Source organism: Dendrobium catenatum, unplaced genomic scaffold, assembly GCF_001605985.2.
Source record: "Dendrobium catenatum unplaced genomic scaffold, ASM160598v2 fragScaff_scaffold_390, whole genome shotgun sequence".
Classification (NCBI taxonomy): Eukaryota; Viridiplantae; Streptophyta; class Magnoliopsida; order Asparagales; family Orchidaceae; genus Dendrobium; species Dendrobium catenatum.
In genome coordinates, this window is record NW_021318852.1 from 4,987,002 (window position 1) to 5,006,356 (window position 19,355).

Below are 19,355 nucleotides of genomic sequence, written 5' to 3' on the forward strand. Positions count from 1 at the left end.
ATGGTTTTTAATTAGCAAAGTGTATGAATAGAATACTGAAGATTTTTTAATTGAAAAATATTAATGTTGCGAGTTTAATGGGCAACTGAGCTGAGCTAGATGGACATACCTGTAAATAACCTTTAAACTTTTTTTTGGAATATTTAGGCCAATTAAGGTCAGCTTACACATATCACATAAGCAAGATTCGAACATAATACATCTTAATTTAGTTAGAGCTCCCAATCAATAGACCAAAATTATTTTGTGCGGGGCTTGAACGCGTCCGAAGGCTAATCCGTGAGTGCATTGGGTGACGTGACGCGTTTGGATTAGCCTCTAGACATGTCCGAACACTGCACGTAATAATTTTTCTTGAATTTGGGCTTATTAGCTGATCTTCTATTCTTTCCCCCAACTATTGCTGCTATTAATAATCCAACCTTAAAGGTTGCTCATCAATAATCCATATAATTCATTTCATGCATTTAGCAAAGACTAATTAATCTCTTTATTTTTATGCAATTAAAATTGACATTAATGTTATATATGACAATCGCATGAATTGAAAGGACATTTTAAATAATTATTATTAATAAATACAAAATAGACATAGAGATAAAAAAATAAATAATATTTTAATTATTTATATTTGATATACCATCAAAAAGTTATCTTGGTTGGGCACAAATATTGATGCAAAATCAAGTTAGAAACTTTAAAAATTAAATCGGAGATCATCTGAACTCTGATGTCAACAAACTTACAGTCAAACTGAACGTCTCGAAGATACGAATCCAATGACATCAAATTTGACTCAATCCGAGCCCAAATGGGTTCAAATAAAAGACTTGAAGCATATTTGGAAAGTTCAAATCATAATTTTGATTACCAAATAGTTTCCAAACGTGAAATGCTTATAGTCGAATCGAGCGGATCAACGAGACGAATCCAACGAGCCCAAGATCATCAAATTTTAATATCATTAAGACATTCAAATACCAAATAAATGGTTCATGATCAAGGGAATCCACATCAGCTGTCCATTCAAACCACTACTAAATTGCCCATGATCTTCTCCTTATTTAATAGTCATGTACTCTCATAAAATTATAAATATACCACTCATTTCTCATGATAGGAGGGATGGAAGCAAGGGAGGAGGAAGGGAGCCCAAGCAAGAAGAGAATGAAGAGTTCTCTTGCCGCCAGACTCCTCGACCACCTCCCGACCACTGACCGACGTTAGATTTTCGCCTGTCAACAGTTTTCTACCAGATGCCAGACTTCCGCCCAACGCCAGACTTCTACCTGACACCGAACTTCCGTCTATCGCTAAATTTCTACGCGACACCAGACTTTTGTCCATAGCTAGACTTTCAACGGACTTCTACCCAACACAGAACCTTTGCCCATCACCGAACTTTCGTTGGACTTCTTCCCGATGCTGAATTTCCACCCGTCGTCGGACTTCTATCCGTCACCGAATCTCTACGCGACATTGGACTTTCGCCCATCAATTGTCCTTCCGACCTCCTCCACCAGACAATAGTCTTTCTAACCACTATCGCCTGCTGGCTACAGTCCTTCCGGCCTCTGTTGCTCGCCGACTACGGTCCTTCCTACCTCTGTCCCCAGACAACGGTCTTTATGATATTTGTCGCCAGACAACGATCTTTATGACCTCCACCGCCCGCCGACTATGGTCCTTATAACCTTTGTCGCTTGCCAATTATGGTCCTTCCGACCTCTGTCGCTAAGTAACGGTCATTCGGACCTCCGTCGCCTGATGACTATGATCCTTTTGACCTCTATGACGAGACACTGGTTCTTCTGACCTCCACCACCTACTGACTACAGTCCTTCTGACATTCGTCGTCATAAAACAATCCTTCCGACCTCCGGCGCTCGTCGACTGCGATCATTCCGACCTCCTTCGCTAGATAATGTTCTTTCTGAACTCCGTCGCCTACCGATTATGGTCCTTCCAACCAAACGAACACATCAAAAATTATTCTTCATGTTTCCACCATGTAACACAATCCGTATGATGTATAATTGTTACATCAAGTCAATGTCTTCCCCCCAATAAATGGTCTTATTTGGAATCAATTGCAAATACTAGTGGATTCATTCAAACTGGGCTAGGCCTCCCTTTTTAGAGTTTTTCATGTAAAAATCTTAGTGTCTCTTATGAATGTTACACCTTCTCTTTTTGTCTATATATGTGTTGGATCTTCATACAAAACTAAGACATTAAAATCTATATTTCTCTGCCGCCGCAAATATTCCATGATGTAATAATATTTAAAAATTATTAAATTATTTTGATGATAAATTATTATATAATACGAAGAATATTTTTTTTTTTAATTTAAAAGATTTTTTCCTCTTATTATAAATATTTTACCTTATTATAATAATTAATTTAACAAAAAAAATCCTAATATCAAAAAGTTAAAGATATTTAAAAAATTAAATTTGGGCCCTCTTAGAAATTTTTTTTAGCTTCGTCATTGCAACAACGGGGAAATCCGCTCACAGAAAATAAAATAAAATAAAAAATCTTTTATCCACTTTGTTTTCTGTCGGAATTCGTCGCAACTGCCCATTGCCTACTAAACAAGCTGTAAAAGAAATGTCAAGCTAACCTTATACTTTATAACAAATTAAAAATCAGTCATTTCGCTTTGTCAAAAGGAAAAAAAACAAAACAATCAGAATTTTCTTCTTCCAATCTTTCATACACCAACTTTCTCTCTCTATCTCTAATCTGTACATCTCTGTCTACCCAACTCTATAACTCACCATGGTCGCCGGTGGCATCACCGTCGCCTTCGAAATCCAGCACCGACTCGGCGATCGTCATCTGATCTTCGAGATATCGATGTAGCAGTTCGCTTCTAATCGCATCTCGCCTCCCTCTTTTCACACACGGAATCACCTCTTCGGCGCCGTCTCGGCGCCGCCTCCGGCAGCCCTGAGCTTCTGCGGCCGTGAATCTGAGACAAAAAGCGGCGATACAGAGGAGAGGGAAGGAGAGGCAGAAAAGAGGAAGGAGAACAGGTGAGAAGCAGACAAGAGCCATCGCCACCCATCCTCGCTTCCGCCGCCAGCGCCATCTCCACCACCGCCCTTTTCCTTGATCGCCGGCTCCGATCATCTCTATTTCTGCTTCTCTCTCCTCCACCCAACTCTTCCTCTTCTCCTTCTTTCAGCTTCTACGCCACTGCTTTCCCCAAGTCAGAAGTTATTTAAACAGAGATAAAAAAAAATTATTAAAAATCTATATGTTTTTAGTTTTGATATTGTTTTTATTTTAAATATTTTTCTTCTTAAATTTTTACATAAATTACATCAAAATATTTAATATGCCGCACACGCGGCCTTTGCTTTGGTCGCCACGTGGCTAAATTCTTTACTCCGTTATTAATGCCGCAACCACTCTTTTTGTTGAATTCATTTATTTTTATTATTTTTTAAAACTAACAAAGCGTACAATTCTGTACATATCAATTTCTGGAATTTTTTATTGAATGTGGAGTGCGGACGTAGCTCTGTGTGTGCAATCCTATGGCTGACCGTCAAGTGGAGCCCACCTTGACCCCACCGATCTCTTAAGCACGTGTATTTTTTTTTACCTCGCAGCCCGACGACCCGAACTTCCCTAATAATTGAAAAAAAAGCGTGGTAATACCTATGGTTATGATTACATTTGATGGCGCGGGTTATTTACCTCAGTTAAAACTTTTTTCTCATAACCTGAAAACTCAGAAAGCAGGATAAGAGAGGAAGCTATGAAGATGGATACCGTTCTGGAGGACATCGAAGATTGGTCAAAGATGGAAGATGTTAATCAAGAGTCACAGCTTAGAGGAGGATATGTTTTGCAGCAGAATATCGAACATAGTTGGATATATTATCGGTAAATATGATATGCATGTCGTGACTTCTTTAGTGTTTAGTTGAATAATTTTTGTTTTAAAATATATGTATTGCTGGTTAGGCGGCTCCTAGGAACCGTTTGGTACCGTTTCTAAATGGTCGGTACCGCTCGGTATCACTAGGTATCTAGGTACCGATGCTATTGCGAAGTTGTGCGTCTATAGCTTCGTGTAGAAGATGAAGTTGCTTCGTGTGGAAGATAAATAATCGCCTGCAACTTCTCCTTGTGGAAGAATGTAGACAAGCAAATCGCCCGAAGAAGTAAAACTGGAAGAGACATTTCGGATCTTCTCGAAGAAATGGGTACCGTGCTTTTTTTTCAATTATTCGGGCAGTTCGGGTCGTCGGGCCGCGAGGTTAAAAAAATACACGTGCTTAAGAGATCGGTGGGGTCAAGGTGGGCTTCACGTGACGGCCAGCTATAGGATTGCACATACAGAGCTACGTCCTCACTCCACACCCAATAAAAATTCCAATTTCTGAGAAAATATTTTTCACTTTATTGACTAGCGACAATTGGAAGATATAATTTTTTATTAATTGTGAGATATGCTATGCTGCGTGCTCGAGTTTTTAGAACCACGCTTACATATTTGTTTCTTAATACTTTTATTTCTACTATGCCTGTCTAAGTTGGTTTTGGTGACATTGTGCTGTGGGTTGGCTAAAAAGGATGGTTCTCCGTCTGGTTTTATATCTGTGAACAGTAAAAATGTATAAAAATATATTTTTATTATTCACAGAAACAAAATTAAAAGGTTCTTCCCGTTCGGTGTCCGCACAGAATAATTTCTATGCACCTCAATTTAGGCATTTGGTTGACTCTTATTACACCACTTAAGGTTAATATTTCGTGTGAGACAATTTTTTTTATTGTTTTTTAAAATATATTTTAATATAAAAATTTTTCGAATTAAAAATTTTTATACTGAAAAGCTGCTTTAGAAAGCAATAAAAAATTGTATCAAACAAATAAAATCAAGTTATTTTTTTTTTTTGGAGTAAACTCATATGGCATAAGATTTCATGGATTTTAAAATAGTTGATGCTTTAGGGTTCGTTTGGGACATCTTTCTTAATGCTTTCTAAAATAGTGTTTTAGTTATAAAAACATTTTTGAATTAAAATTTTTTGTACTAAAAAACTGTTTAGAAAGCAATGAAAAAAATGTCTCTAACAAAGCCTTAATCAATCTAACTAATATTGAAATTGGTTCAACTGCTTGATTTCATTGCTGATTTGCCCTCCTTTGCTCGGCATGATAAGAATCCTAGTTATCAATTTGCTATGTATGAGGGAACTAAATAACAAGAGGTTTGTTAACACAATTCAAAGCCATTCTACTCTTTGCTATGAGATTAAGAAGACCATTAAGGTCAATAAATCGAGATGGAGAACTATCAAGAGATTATGGGCATATCATAGCTCCTATGGGAATTGATGGAGCAAAGACCTCTACAATGATGAATGTGTATTTTACCCCTTTGTGCCAAAGATTATGGCTTCGTTTGGGATGGCTTTTTTTTTTGCTTCTTAAAGCAACTTTTGAGTATAAAAATTTTAATTTTTGTATTAAAAAGCTGTTTTAAGGAGCATAAAAAAGTTGTCCCAAACGAAGCCTATGTCTTGCATCATCATGAACAGCCTTTGGCAATGTGGGGTGCAAAATGCTTTTCTTGAAGCTTTCTTTTTGGTGAAGGGGTAAAGTTTCGACGATTCTGAGTCCAAAATATTTTGATTTTCAAGTAGATATCTTGGTCAATTATTATTTTTCAATAATTGGAAACAATCACCATCATTGGATTGTTGCTACTTAATCACTGTCTTCAAACCATTATTCATCATTGGACAACCAACATCAAATTGCCACCACCTAACCAACTTTATCGAACGTCCAACACTAAGTCATAATCATGTTAAGGGGTGAGAAAATCTTCGTAATCAACGCTCACGTAGTAGAATTATTGTAATTGTACCAAGTCATGTAGTTTTTTTTTTCTTTTCCTGAGTTTTTTACATAAAAATTCGGGTGTCTCCTATTGTTGTGTCCTGGAGTATTCGTGGCGGTAGAGAAAATATATAGTTTAATGTCTTAGCATTATACGAAGATCCAGCACACAATCAGATAAGTGAGAGGGTGTAATATGAGGGTGTAATATTCATAAGAGACACCAGAGTTTTTACGTGGAAACCCCTTAAAAGGGGGAAAAACCACGGGGCCTGGCCCAGTTTGAATAAATCCACTAGAATTAGTTGTCGATTACAAATGAGGCCCTTCCTTGGGAGAAGGCCTTGGCTTGATGATACAAATATACATCATCTAGAACGCATTACGTGGTGGGAATTACAATAATCAACATAGACATGTTTATTTGGTCGGAAAGACCATTGGAGGCAACTGAAGTCGGAAGGACCGTAGTCTGCAGGAGACAGAGGTCAGAAAGATCGTTATTTGATGATGTAGGTCGGAATGACCGCAGTAGGCGAAGGAGGTCGGAAGGATCGTAGTCGGCAGGAGACCGGGGTCCGAAAGACCTTAGTTGGTAGGAGACCGGGGTTAAAAAGTCTGTTGTCTGTTGATGGAGGTCGGAAGGACCATAGTAGGTGACGGAGGTCGAATTGACCGTAGTCGATAGGAGACTGAGGTCTGAAAGATCATTGTTTGGTAATGGAGGTCAGAGTGACCATAGTAGGCGACAAAGGTCGGGAGGACCGTAGTAGGCGACGGAGGTCGGGAGGACCGTAGTCGGCAGGAGACAAGAGTCTGAAAGACCGTTGTTAGCAGGAGACTATAGGGTCTAAATGACCTTTGTTTGGTGATGGAGGTCGGAGTGACCATAGTAGGCGACGGAGGTCGGGAGGACCGTAGTTGGCAGGAGACCAGGGTCTGAAAAACCATAATAAGAGGGCGGTACTTCAGGAGAACTCTCGGCTTCAAGTGGTGGCTCAGAAGAAGTCTGAGCGTCAGGTGGTGGTATGGTGGAAGTTCGGGACTCACGTGGTGGCCTGGTGGAGCACATGGCTTTAAGTGGTGGTCCGGCATAGCAATGACGTTAGGCGGTGGTCCGGCGAAGGTGAGGGCCTCAAGTGGTGGTCCGGCAGAGCAACGGCGTTAGGCGGTGGTCCGGCGGAGCAACGGCGTTATGCGGTGGTCCGGCGGAGGTGAGGGTCCGGCGGAGGTGAGGGCCTCAAGTGGTGGTCCGGCGGAGCAACGGCGTCAGGCGGTGGTCCGGCGGAGCAATGGCGTCAGGCGGTGGTCCGGCGGAGCAACGGCGTCAGGCGGTGGTCCGGCGGAGCAACGGCGTCAGGCGGTGGTCCTACGGAGGTGAGGGCCTCAAGCGGTGGTCCGGCGGAGCAACGACATCAGGCGGTGGTCCGGCGAAGGTGAGGGCCTCAAGTGGTGGTCCGGCGGAACTACGGCGGTGGTCGAGGAGGCAAGGAAGCAAGAGTGATCTTCGATCTCTCTCTTTTTTCCTTAGGCTTCGGGAGGTCCCTTTTCAAGAGGAGATGGATATCTATTTATAAATTTCTGGAGTGGCATGGCCCATAAATAGGTGAGAGATCAAGGGTAAATGGGGAGTGGTCGGATGAATGACCGATGTTGAATCCTTTGATCATGCACCGTTCTTTAGACATTTGAAGGCCTTAAAGATGTCGGAATTCAGCAATCTTGGGCTCGTTGGATTCGTCTCGTCGAGCCGCTCGATTCGAGTATAAGTTTGTTATGTTTGGAAACCGTTTGATAATCCAATTTGTGGTTTGAACCCTCCAACCACGCTTCGGTCGTTGATTTGGATCCATTTGGGCTCGGATTGAGTCGAATTTGGTGTCGTTGGGTTCGTATTTCCGAGACGCTCAGCTCGACTGTAAGTTTGTTGAAATCAGACTTCGGATGGTCTCCGAAATAATTTTTGAAGTTTCCAACTTAATTTTGCATCGAGATTCACGCCCGTTTAAGATAAATTTTTTAACGATGTATCACCTATATTATTTTGATTCATTAGTTTTTTCATGGAACATTCGTGTAAAATTAAGACGTAAAACTCTCTCATGTACTGCCACAAACAAACTTATATTTAACCTAAATCATTGGCAAATACAATTTCGATTATCACTTATCTCTAAATTTATTGTAGATGTGGGTTGATATGTTATCAATGAAAGTATATACCAAAATAAAAAATGAAGTAAATAATATCACATCAAATTATCAAGAAATTTACTCTACAAACGATTCGACCTTCTCATCATTATTATTTATTTTAATTTAGCTATTTTATATTGATTCCTACTTAAGTTGATTCAATTATATTCGAGTGAAGGAATAAATTCAAGTTAAAAATAAGATCAATTTTAAATTAAATAAAAGCGAATTTTATTTTGAATTCTAATTTGTTTTTTTTTAATAGCAACCATATATCAATATTTATTAATGGAGGGTAACATTACTCTATATATATTCCATGGAGCTAAGTTAGTAGTGGTATTTTTCATAGTATTAAATTCAACAATATTAAATATAGACATGATTTTTTTATTAAATTTAAATAAAAATTTGAGTCTTCACATAGTGGGATATATAAAAGCTTCATGTTATTATTAATGTGTTAGTGGATAGTATTAAATTTAATAATGTGCCATTAAATTAAGCAATATTAACATCTTAAGCTACAATCCAATTGCAATGTTAAATTAAAGTCAAATTAAAGAAATAATAAAATAATTGAAATTTTTTATTTTGTTTTAAGGCCTAGAAGAATAGTAGTTAATATATTTTATTTTTTCTAAAAAATGGACATAAATATGATGAAAATAAAAAAAATCTTCGGGTCTTCTATATAATTCTCAAAATAGCTTCAAAAAAAAAAAAAATTCTCATAATAATTTCACAACTATTTTGATTGATAGTTTCAGCTGCTCTAACACTAAGATAAAATTAAAAAATAAAAAATATTAGAAACAAAAAATAGGAAATTACTTAGTCATATGTCACCAAAAATCGTTTTAATCGTGCACGAATCTCGAGGCGTATTCAAGTTGAAAACTTACAAAATTAAATCCAGGACCGTATGAGTTCTAATTTCAGCAACCTTATAGTCAAACTAAATATCTCAAAAAGACGAACCCAACAACATCAAAATTAGTAAAATCCGAGCCCAATGGGTCCAAATCGGGGGCCCGAACAACAATTGGAAGGTTCAAAGTATTATTTGGATGACAAAATGATATTCAAATATGACATGTTTATAGTCAAATCAAGCAGCTCGGCGGGGCGAATCCAACGAACCCAAGATTGTTGGATTCCGACATTGCTAAGGAACTTAAATAGTTAAAAAATACTCTATGATCGAAGGAATCAATGTGTCATCCGATGAAGCACTCCGAACCTATCCTTGATCATCTCTAAATTTACGCGGTGTGCCACTCATGAAAATCTATAAATAGATTCTCACTCTCTACAAGAGGGGGACCTGGCCTGGAGATTGTAGAGAGCTCTAAGGCTTCAATAGCTCCATCACCAGCAAATTAAACCTCCACCTGGGAGCCGCCAAACATTCACCCGGCCCCGGCCAATGACCGCCGTCCGACTTCCACCCGATTGTCATCAAACCACCTCCCGGCTGCCGACCTCCACACAACCGTCGTCAGATCACCGCCCGGCCGCCGACTGTCTCTAGAATTCCGCCCCTTCTCTTTATGTGTCTGTGTGCTGAATTTTCTTACAAAACTAAGACGTTAAATTTTATATATTTTTACCGCCGTGAATATTCCAAAATGCAACACTTAGAAAGTAGCTAATATGATTTGCTTGTATTAAGAAATAAGACTTAATATAAATACACACACGATAGCACGATGCCATGCATATATATTCTATAATTTAAGTCAAAGTTTTAAGTAGATTTTATGCTCGCAAATTGCTCATTTACATTTACATCCCTAATGATATTGTATTGTTATAGTGCTTAACAATATTGCAAACATGAATAGGAAGCCATAGTTGAAGTACTCCCAAACTCTTGAGGCTTTGGAAGGCACCACACATGTACCAAAGCTGCAGTTGTTGACCTGCATGACAAACAGCACAAATATTATATATTTTTAAAAATATGTATTTAATTTAATTATTTTGAAAAATATAACTGTAATTCAAATATTATGTTATAAGCCCACCTTGCAATTAGCAAAATTGTCACACCCACAAATCATATGCCCATTTGCTTTGTCTACTGCCTCATATGGTCCCCTTGCATTACTCTCCTGAATTTTATAAAAATTATAAAGTATAATTATCATGAAAAGCATATCCCAAATGAACATTAAAGTTTTGTTTGGAACAATTTTTCGTTTGCTTTTGTTTTAGAAAAAATAATTAACAAAAAATAATGTATGTTTGATGACAGCTTAATTTTATATAATTTTGAAATTTTTATCATTAAAGTTTTGTTTAGGACAGCTATTTTATTGCTTCTTAAAGCAGCTTTTTAGTACAATACTAGAAAGCTCTTTTAAGAAGAACTAAAAGAGTAAAAGGCTTCATTTGGGATGGCTTTTTTATTACTTCTTGAAACTGCTTTTTAGTACGAAAAATTTATTCTTTATATTAAAAACCTGTTTCAAGAAACAATATAAAAGCCATCTGGGACGGCTTTCATACTGCTTCTTAAAGCAGCTTTCTAGTAAAAAAATTAATTAATTTTTACTAGAAATGTGTTTTAAGAAGCAGTAAGAAAGACGTCTCAAATGAAAGCCTATGGCTTCGTTTGGGACGGTTTTCTTATTGCTTCTTAAAGCAGCTTCATATTACAAAAATTTTAATTTTTATACTATAAAGCTGATTGATGAAACATAAATAAAGTCGTCCCAAACGAAGCCTAAAACTAGGGTTGAAAAAGAAGTTTTGAAAAGTATAAGCTGTTCCAAACGAAATCTAAGACAAAAAGTAATCTATAGTCTTCAATGACCATATAGAAATCAACAGCAACGAAATTAGGCCATCTGTTCGATGAAAATCTCGGAAAATTTTCAATCATTGAAATAAGAGGAACTGAATTATGAACGCAAGCATCTGTGCTATTTGGATCAGTTGGGAAGAAGTTCATAAGAAGCAGCGATCTAGATGTTGTGTTTAGTGGCAAAGACTCAGCTCGATTGATAATCGAGTTCATCTTCATCCCCTCATCACCATCTGTAGATTAGCTCATTAATCAGTAACAAATTAGCTTACGATGGATTGAAATTTTCATAACCAGCTAGCTCATGTTTTATTAATTACTTACATTGGCTTTCAATCAAATAGTTCCACTGGTAAGAAATTCCCTCTGAGGCTTCTTTACTCTTCTTTGAAGTGAAGACTAGCAGCCTATGATTCTTATTGATCATTTCACTTATTGAAGGCCAATCCTCGCCATTTTTGGGCATTTCTGATGAGGGAAAGAAGAACTTAGACAAGCCTGAAGCGTTAAACACCTTTGTTAAGCCTTGAGGGGAGTTTACATAATCCTCAATGAATATGGTGATGACTTCTGAAGGGTTTATACTAAGGAACTTTTCTATCTCTTTTAGAGCATTGATGGCCGGTTGCTGATGAAAATAGAAACCAAATCAGCTTAGATTTGCATTAAATGTAATCCAATATTCAATAGATCAAATTAAGATTTCGTTTGGGACGATTTTTTTATTGTTTCTTAAAGTAGCTTTTAGTTAAAAAATTATATTTTTATACTAGAAAGCTGCTTTAAGAAGCAGTAAAAAAACCGTCTCAAACTAATGCTTCGTTTGGGATGACTTTCTTATTCCTCAAAGTAGTTTTTTAGTATAAAAATTATTTCAAGAAACAGTAAGAAAGTCATCTCAAATGAAATCTAGAAGGCTCAAAGGAGATGAGAAGTACTGACAAAGGCAGTGAAGTTGAAACAAATGCCATCAATGGAGTGGCACAGCCAAATATCATTCTGGAAATCATACATATCCAACATCAAGCCTCTAATACCGTTCTACACCCACAAACAAATAAATAGAGGAGTTAGGAATGTGATTATTTCAGAGCTTTGATGCATTCACAACGGCGGAGAGAGGAGGGGGCCTGCGGGGGCACGTGCCCCCTCCGAAAAAAAAAAATTGCTGTTTAAGGATTGGAGGGATTGGCGGTGCAAATTTTGGAAATTATAACAGAGATTATGACATGACATATTAGTATTAGGTTACCTTCAATGATTCCAAATAAAAAAAAAAACGCAAAGCTTTCGCGTAAATTTCTTCCCGTCGCTGGCGTTGCAGATTTCCTCTGCTCACGGAACCAGCCTTCCGCCGGTGCGATCGCCGTCGGCCAGTGCGTCCGCCATCCGCGCTTTCCCATTTTGCTCACAGCGGCTGAGCGGCAGCTGCCATCTTGGATCAGGCCGGCTACACAGGTAATGAACTTAAATATATATTTTTTGTTATTTTATTTTCTATCCTTTTGATTTTGATTATAAGTTATTTTTATACCTAAATTAATAACTTTATTTACTGAAAATGACTGTCCGTGTACTGTTTAGGATAAAAAAAAAAAGAATTTGAATTTGTTTGTTCTAATCAAAATATTGTGTAAAAATTTTATTTAGTCTACTGTTTAATGTTTTCTTATTTCAATACATAATGTAGTTTCTAGTTTACTAGTTTGGGATAGCAAAAAAAAAATCAGGAATATGAATTGTTTGTTTACCTTATTAGAATAACCAAAGATAATTTGCTTTGTGCTTTATTTTTATAATTAATTTATAATTTTTATGTTTAATATAGTTTATGAATCTAAACTTACGTAAAGATTATGAAAAAATATTTTAAAAAGTACTCAAAATCTTCCGTATCAACTCTACTAATAGAGAATACATAAAATAAGGATGATGAATTGTAGAAAGAGGAGGCCTGAGCGTTTGCCCTTTAGGCCAGCGGAGCAAGAAGCCGAAGAGAACAGGGAAGAATACAGGGAAAACTCTTTGTAGTATATTAATTATATTATGTGAAGATGTATAGAGTATAAACAGGGAAAAAGACATAAAGAAAGTACATTGTAGGCAACGGTACAAATCTTAGACCCACTAATAACATTACACGTGTATAGCTGTTAACATGAATAAAATAAAAGAAATTTTAAATTGTATTGACAATGATGTTATCATTCAGTTATTTCAAAATATGAAGTATAAATTATAAGTGTATTTCATTTTATATTTAGTAGTTTGTTTTTTAAATCAAAATTTTTAAAATTGCCTATACTGATCTCAAGACCGGATGAGAAAAGTTGAGAGAAGATTTTAATAAAATAATTTAGGCCCCCTCTCAATAAATTTTCTAGCTCCGCCACTGTGCATTCATATTTTATAATGTTAAAATATTCAGTATTTAATATATATTATCTAACACATAATACACGTCAAAAATACAGTAAAAATATAATAATTGACACGTGTTATTGGTTATGTGAGATAACAATGATGTAATTACGGCAAAATTTTCGAAACAAGCTCATTTTATGTGACATTTAACGGAATGAGCAGGTTTTTAAAAAAATTTAAAAAGCATCTAATGCGCCAGAATGTTTCGCGCATTTATAGAATGCGCCATTATAGTTGGCGCATTCAAAGAATGCGCTATTTGATTAAGAGCATTCTTCAGTTTCACGTAGAATGCGCGTTATAATCCGGCGCATTCTTTGAATTTATAAATTTTCGTTGTATGCGATTTGATTTCTCCGTATTCAATGCCACACGTTAATGATTGGACTGAAAAACATGATAATAGAAGAGAAATTGGAGGTTCGTTTTCTATGGTTTTCAGTGCCCATGATAAATTTTCGTGTCTGCTGCTTGATTTCTGAGATGTTTGGGATCTCAGTTTGATTCTGGTCTTTGAATCCCTTCATCAACGTACTGTCGGATCTCTTCCTCAGTGTTTTTTAGCATGTATTTGTTCCTTAAGTAATTTTTTTTTGTATTGAATGGTTTTGCTGGAATATAGTTGGGGTTTTTTTTTTTGGTCTGCATTAGGTATTGTACTTGCCTATGCAGGCAAGGTTTTTACTTGTAATTATCTTTACATGTAATATCTTTATTTTTTTTTACAGTAATAGTTAGGCTTATGCTCCCAATTTTCACCAAAAAAAAAAAAAACCAACGATGAACAATCAGAAGAATGCGCCGAAAAGCTTGGCGCATTCAGAAGAATGCGCCGAAGCATTAAGCGCATTCTTCTGATGCGCGAAACGGTACCACACATTCTTAGACTACGTTGTTTACTTTGGCGAATTGGCTCTAATTTAAATTATTCCAAAATTCTGCTCTTTTCGCGAAATTAAACATGATTCATGCTGCTTCCGAAAATTTTGCCTGTAATTACGAAAACTAAAAAAAAAACTTTTAATTTTAAAATAGGCAATTTCAATATATTTTTTATAAATAATTTTCTTATAGAACTATTGTGTACCTTTTATTTTGTTACAAGAATAAAATATATGATTATGTAGTGAAATTCTCCTTATAAAAATAAAATTAAACTCACTTAATAGTTGGAATTTTTTAGAAACTCCAAAGTTAAGTGTGCTCGTATATGAGCAGTCCTGTGTAGGTGACCGCCTAGAAAGTTACACCAATGAGAAGAAATTATGAGGTTATTCAGCCAAAACGGATAATATTTTCATGATTGAAATTAGTTTTGGCTGTTACAAATAGTATTAGATCAACGATAAACTAACCGGAAGTTGGTACTTAGTGCTCCTATATGGCGGATGATTTTGAGCAAAGCAATTTGATAAGGACGTTAAAGTTGACTATACTCTTATAAAAACACTACTAGGATGGGTCATCTACAGGAGAGATTATTACATGCGTCGCCCGGAGGCGAATCCAGACGCGACATATCACCCGGATGCACCGGGCCTCGGGTGACGTGGCGCGTCCAGATTTACCTCCGGACGATGCACGTAATAATTTTCCCATCTATAGGGCTGTTATATATATGAATTAAATTATATTTGTTTTATGTATGTAATGTTTGCAATTATTAAATCATCTTTTAATTTCTAAGATATTTATCTATTTCTATTTTATTTATTAAAAAGACAGACTATTCAAACTAATTATGCCGTTTTTAATGCACATTAAAGGTAAGATATCTAAAGAGATTTTTGTATTAATTAATGAACTTAAAAATAATAACAGAAGAGATAGAGAAGCTTACATTGAGCTGGGAGGTGATGGAATCGTCCTGATTTGTTGGTGCAAGTAAGACGGATCCAACGGCTGGTTTTGCTCCGGAAATTGCATAGGAGTTGTGGGTCGTTAGCCATGAATATTTGTTAAACGGCAAGCTTTTTTCCTAAAAATTCCAAATGAATTATTGTTAAGCAATATATATATATCAAATAAAAATAAAATAAAATAGGAAAATTTTGACTTGATTCAGGAATCTTTTGGAACAGCTTTCTTATTACTTTCTAGAATAACTTTCGAATACAAATATTTTTTGAAATCAACGAAAAAATATAAAAAATTGTCTCAAATGAATCCTCAATATATCAATTAGTAAAATTATTAGCCATAAACGCATTTTAATTGAAAAGTATATATAGGAATTTACTTATTTGCAAACTGTTTCATATTTTCTAAATTATGAAAAAAGAGATTTTTATATTTAATAATTAAGCATAATAGTATAATACTCACTCTAAATAAACAGCAAAAAAACAAAGTTTAAGAGATAATTAATCCTTGCCATAAATTTAGGATCCATAGGCATAACTCTCATGCATTTAGCGCTGCAAGTATTACAATGGAAGCCGCAGCCACAGTTCTCTCCAGCTGAGCATCTATCCCCTTCCTGCTTTAAGATTAACGCACTACTATCATTCCATCAGAAGAAAAATAATTGACGAAGAAGAAGAAGAAGAAGAAGAAGAACCTGCAGCAGTGCGTTGCAGAGCAGAGCTATGTTGATAAGCAGCAACATGAGCGTAAATAGCGTCTGTTTGACAGAAAAATGTATAGAGTGAGATCAGAGAGAGGGAGAGGAGATCAGAGAACAGAAAGGAATTCTAAGGAGCTGATCAGATAATTGAAATGGAAATAGAAAGAAAGAATTAATGGTACTATACCTTCATCTTAGTATATTTCTATTTCTCCTCTCTTTAGCACACTCTCTTTCGTCTCTTCGCTTGTGCTAAAGAGAGGAAGGCGAGAAGAGTTGACTTCTTAAAGTCTGGAAAAAAGGTTGACCGTTTCTTTAATAGGAAATAATTGGGATATGATATCATTATTCAGAAGATGATAAATTTTTTGGCAATTATATAGGGGCGGATCTGGGGTTATAGTCGACGTTGGTTGATCATTTTTAACATCTCTAATTCAAAACCGAACATGAGATTTTGGTTTCATTCGGCTCCTTTATGGAAGATCTATGTATTCTCACCAGAGAAAAAATGAGATCCATAACATCTATGTCAGCTTTTTTTACGAATGCATCTAAAGCTACTTGCTTTTTAGATGATCCCTCTAGAAGAGGGGGATTCTATCAAATCTTTCTAGTCTCTAGTCTAGTTACTTCGTTCCCTATTTCTTTTCTACTCGTGGGATCCTAAGGAAAATAATTTTGTTTCTACCGAGCTGAAACAAGAAGCCGAGGGTTCTAGTAAACCAAAACCATCATTTTCTAGCTATTTGGCTTCAATCTCCCCCTTTTTCAGCGCAAAAATTGAAGATTTAGTTACAATTGAAAGTTTTGTACTATCATCCAGGGCGGCAAAAAATTTAGAGATTTTTTTTTCTAGCTTGACCCTATTTGTTCATATCTTTGATCATTGTACGCTTCGCAGATATATCGAGGGTCCAAGGGGGCAACGCCCCCTAGCGGGGTTTCCAGGGGCGCTTCTCAGAATAAATTTTGGTTGTAAGGATATTTTTGAATTTTTTTTACTATTTCTTTTTGTATTTAATTCATCGTTTGATTAAGCGGGGGCAATTGCATAAAGATCATAGTATCTTAAAACTTTTAGGGGGCAATTGACTAAAAATCTATGTAATAAATACTAAAAAATAGATAGAGTGGGACAAATGACCTAAAATTCATCACAATCTATATTTTTCTCTTTGATCCATTTCAATTATGGCATGATAAATATATGAATTTCATGATTAAAAAATAATATAAGTCTTAATTTTATAAATATATAATTTCTTAGTATTATGCATGTAATCTGTTCTAAATTGTTTAATAATTGAATTTATTTTAAAATAAATTTAATATAAATTAATTAATTTTTATATAATATTTATCTCAAAATTCATTTAATAATTAAAAAAATTATTCTGAATAAACTTAGATCACAAACTATGCAAATATAATAATGTTTACATAATTTTATGCAAATCAATCTCCTTTCTCTCATCGATGGCCAGAAGGCATTTGGCAGCTCTAATTAGACTCTAAACTCACAAAAGAAATACGCTGTAATTGAATTTATTATCTTGCTAGAGAAAGAGAGTGACTTTGAAAGCAGTGCAGTTGTTTTATCTCGTCCATCCAAAACCAAATGAACGTACCTGATGATGTATATAAATCCGCCAAGAAATCAGCAAGTATATAATGTTTAGATTGTCGTCATACCTTTCAAAAATCTCCATTTGTAGAAGATTAAGTGACATATATATGGGATCGAGACTTTAAGACGATGATTATGATATCAGAAATGACATATATCAGACAAAGAGTTTGTCTTAGTGCCTTAATTTTAATTAACAATATTATTGTAGAGCCAAAAGTCTAGCTATTATATGCTTAGAACAGCAATAATAAAAGAATCAAAAGTGTGATTGTTATGAAATGCATGCCCATGGAATTTCATTTCATATTGATACTATATAGACTTGATACGTCAGCCTGAAATTATCTTGATTGGGCACGAATCTCGAGAAAAAATCAGTTCGAAAAACTTCAAAAATTAAATTTGAGAGCATATGAATTCTGATTTCAGCAAGTCTACAGTCAAACTGAGCGTCTCGAAAATACGAACTCGACGACACCAAGATCAACCCAATCCGGGCTCAAATGAGTCCGGAACAAGGGCTCAAAGCGCTGCTGGAAGGTTCAAACCGCAATTTGAGTTACCAAACGGTCTCTGATTTTGACGAGCTTATACTCGAATCGAACGGCTCGACGAGACAAATCCAACAAGCCCAAGATTGCCAAATTCCGACATCATTAAGGTCTTTAAATGCCCAACGAACGGTACATGATCAAAGGATTCGATATCGACCGTCCATTCAAAACACTCCCAATTCGCCCCTGATCTCATGCCTATTTACGGGCTATGCCACTCAAAAAAAAACTATAAATAGAGTCCTCATTCTTCACAAAGGAAGGGGAAGGGAAGAGAGAGAAAAAGAAGAGAAGGAGGAGGAGAAGGAAGAAGCTCCTCCTCGACCACCGCCGGAGCTCTTCCTGCCGCCTGAAGACGCCAGAACTCTGCCCGATATTCGGGAGAACGCCAGAATTCTGCCCAACTTCCATGGGATGCTGAAATTCTTCCCAATTTACAAGAGAGTTCCCTCCTAACGCCGAAACTCCGCCCAAGTGAAGCCGGAGTTCTCCTCTGCTACCAAAGACGTTGGACTTCTACCCGACGTCGGACCTTCACTCTTCGCCAAGTTTCTACCCGACGCCGGACTTCTACCGGTTATCGGACTTCGCTGGACGTCTATGCGAAGATGCATTTCTTTTCATTGCTGGACTTCTACCTGACGCTGTCCTACTGATCTTCGTCGTCAGACTACAGTCCTTCCGACCCCCGTCGCCAGCCGTCTACGGTTCTCCTGACTTACGTCGCCCCGCCGACTATAGTCTTTCCGATATCTGTCGCCCGTTGAATACGGTCCTCCTGACTTAGGTCGCCCGCCGACTACGGTCCTCCTGACTTACGTCGCCCGCCGACTACAGTCCTCCGTCGCCAGCTAACTACGGTCCTCCTGACCTACATCGCCCGCCGAATGCAGTCCTTATAACAAAGCGAATACGTCGATAGTAGCTCTTTGTATTTACATCATGTAATGTACTCCATAAGATGTACATCAAGCTAAGGCCTTCTCCCAAGGAAGGGCCTCATTTGTAATCGACTACAAATACTAGTGGATTCGTTTAAACCGGGCTAGGCCCCGTGGTTTTTCCCCCTTTTACAGGGGTTTTCCACGTAAAAATCTTGGTGTCTCATAAATGCTAGACCCTCTCTCCTTATCTGATTGCGTGCCAGATTTTCGTACAACGCTAAGACGATAAACTTTATATTTCTCTACCGCCGCGAATACTCCAGGACGCAACAATAATCAAAATTTATCAAGATAAATTAAAATTTTTAGAATTTTTTTAAGATAAATATATGTAAAATGAGTTGAAAGAGCTCTT

The 19,355-nt window shown here is 36.7% G+C and overlaps 2 protein-coding genes across 2 annotated transcripts; both read right to left on the reverse strand.

Moving 5' to 3' along the window:
- Nucleotides 1-2,775: 2,775 nt before the first annotated feature.
- LOC110097544 lies at nt 2,776-3,141 on the reverse strand. The gene has a single exon (XM_020823977.1). It carries the CDS (start codon nt 3,139-3,141, stop codon nt 2,776-2,778), a length of 366 nt encoding a protein of 121 aa, XP_020679636.1.
- Nucleotides 3,142-9,479: 6,338 nt separating this feature from the next.
- Nucleotides 9,480-11,917, reverse strand: LOC110097573 (PI-PLC X domain-containing protein At5g67130-like). The gene is made up of 6 exons (XM_028693951.1): nt 11,822-11,917; nt 11,204-11,507; nt 10,889-11,112; nt 10,098-10,184; nt 9,907-9,992; nt 9,480-9,633 (listed from the first exon to the last, which is right to left on the reverse strand). The coding sequence occupies exons 1-6, from the start codon at nt 11,900-11,902 to the stop codon at nt 9,480-9,482; spliced, it is 936 nt and encodes a 311-aa protein (XP_028549784.1). The 5' UTR covers nt 11,903-11,917.
- Between the last annotated feature and the right edge of the window lie 7,438 nt (nt 11,918-19,355).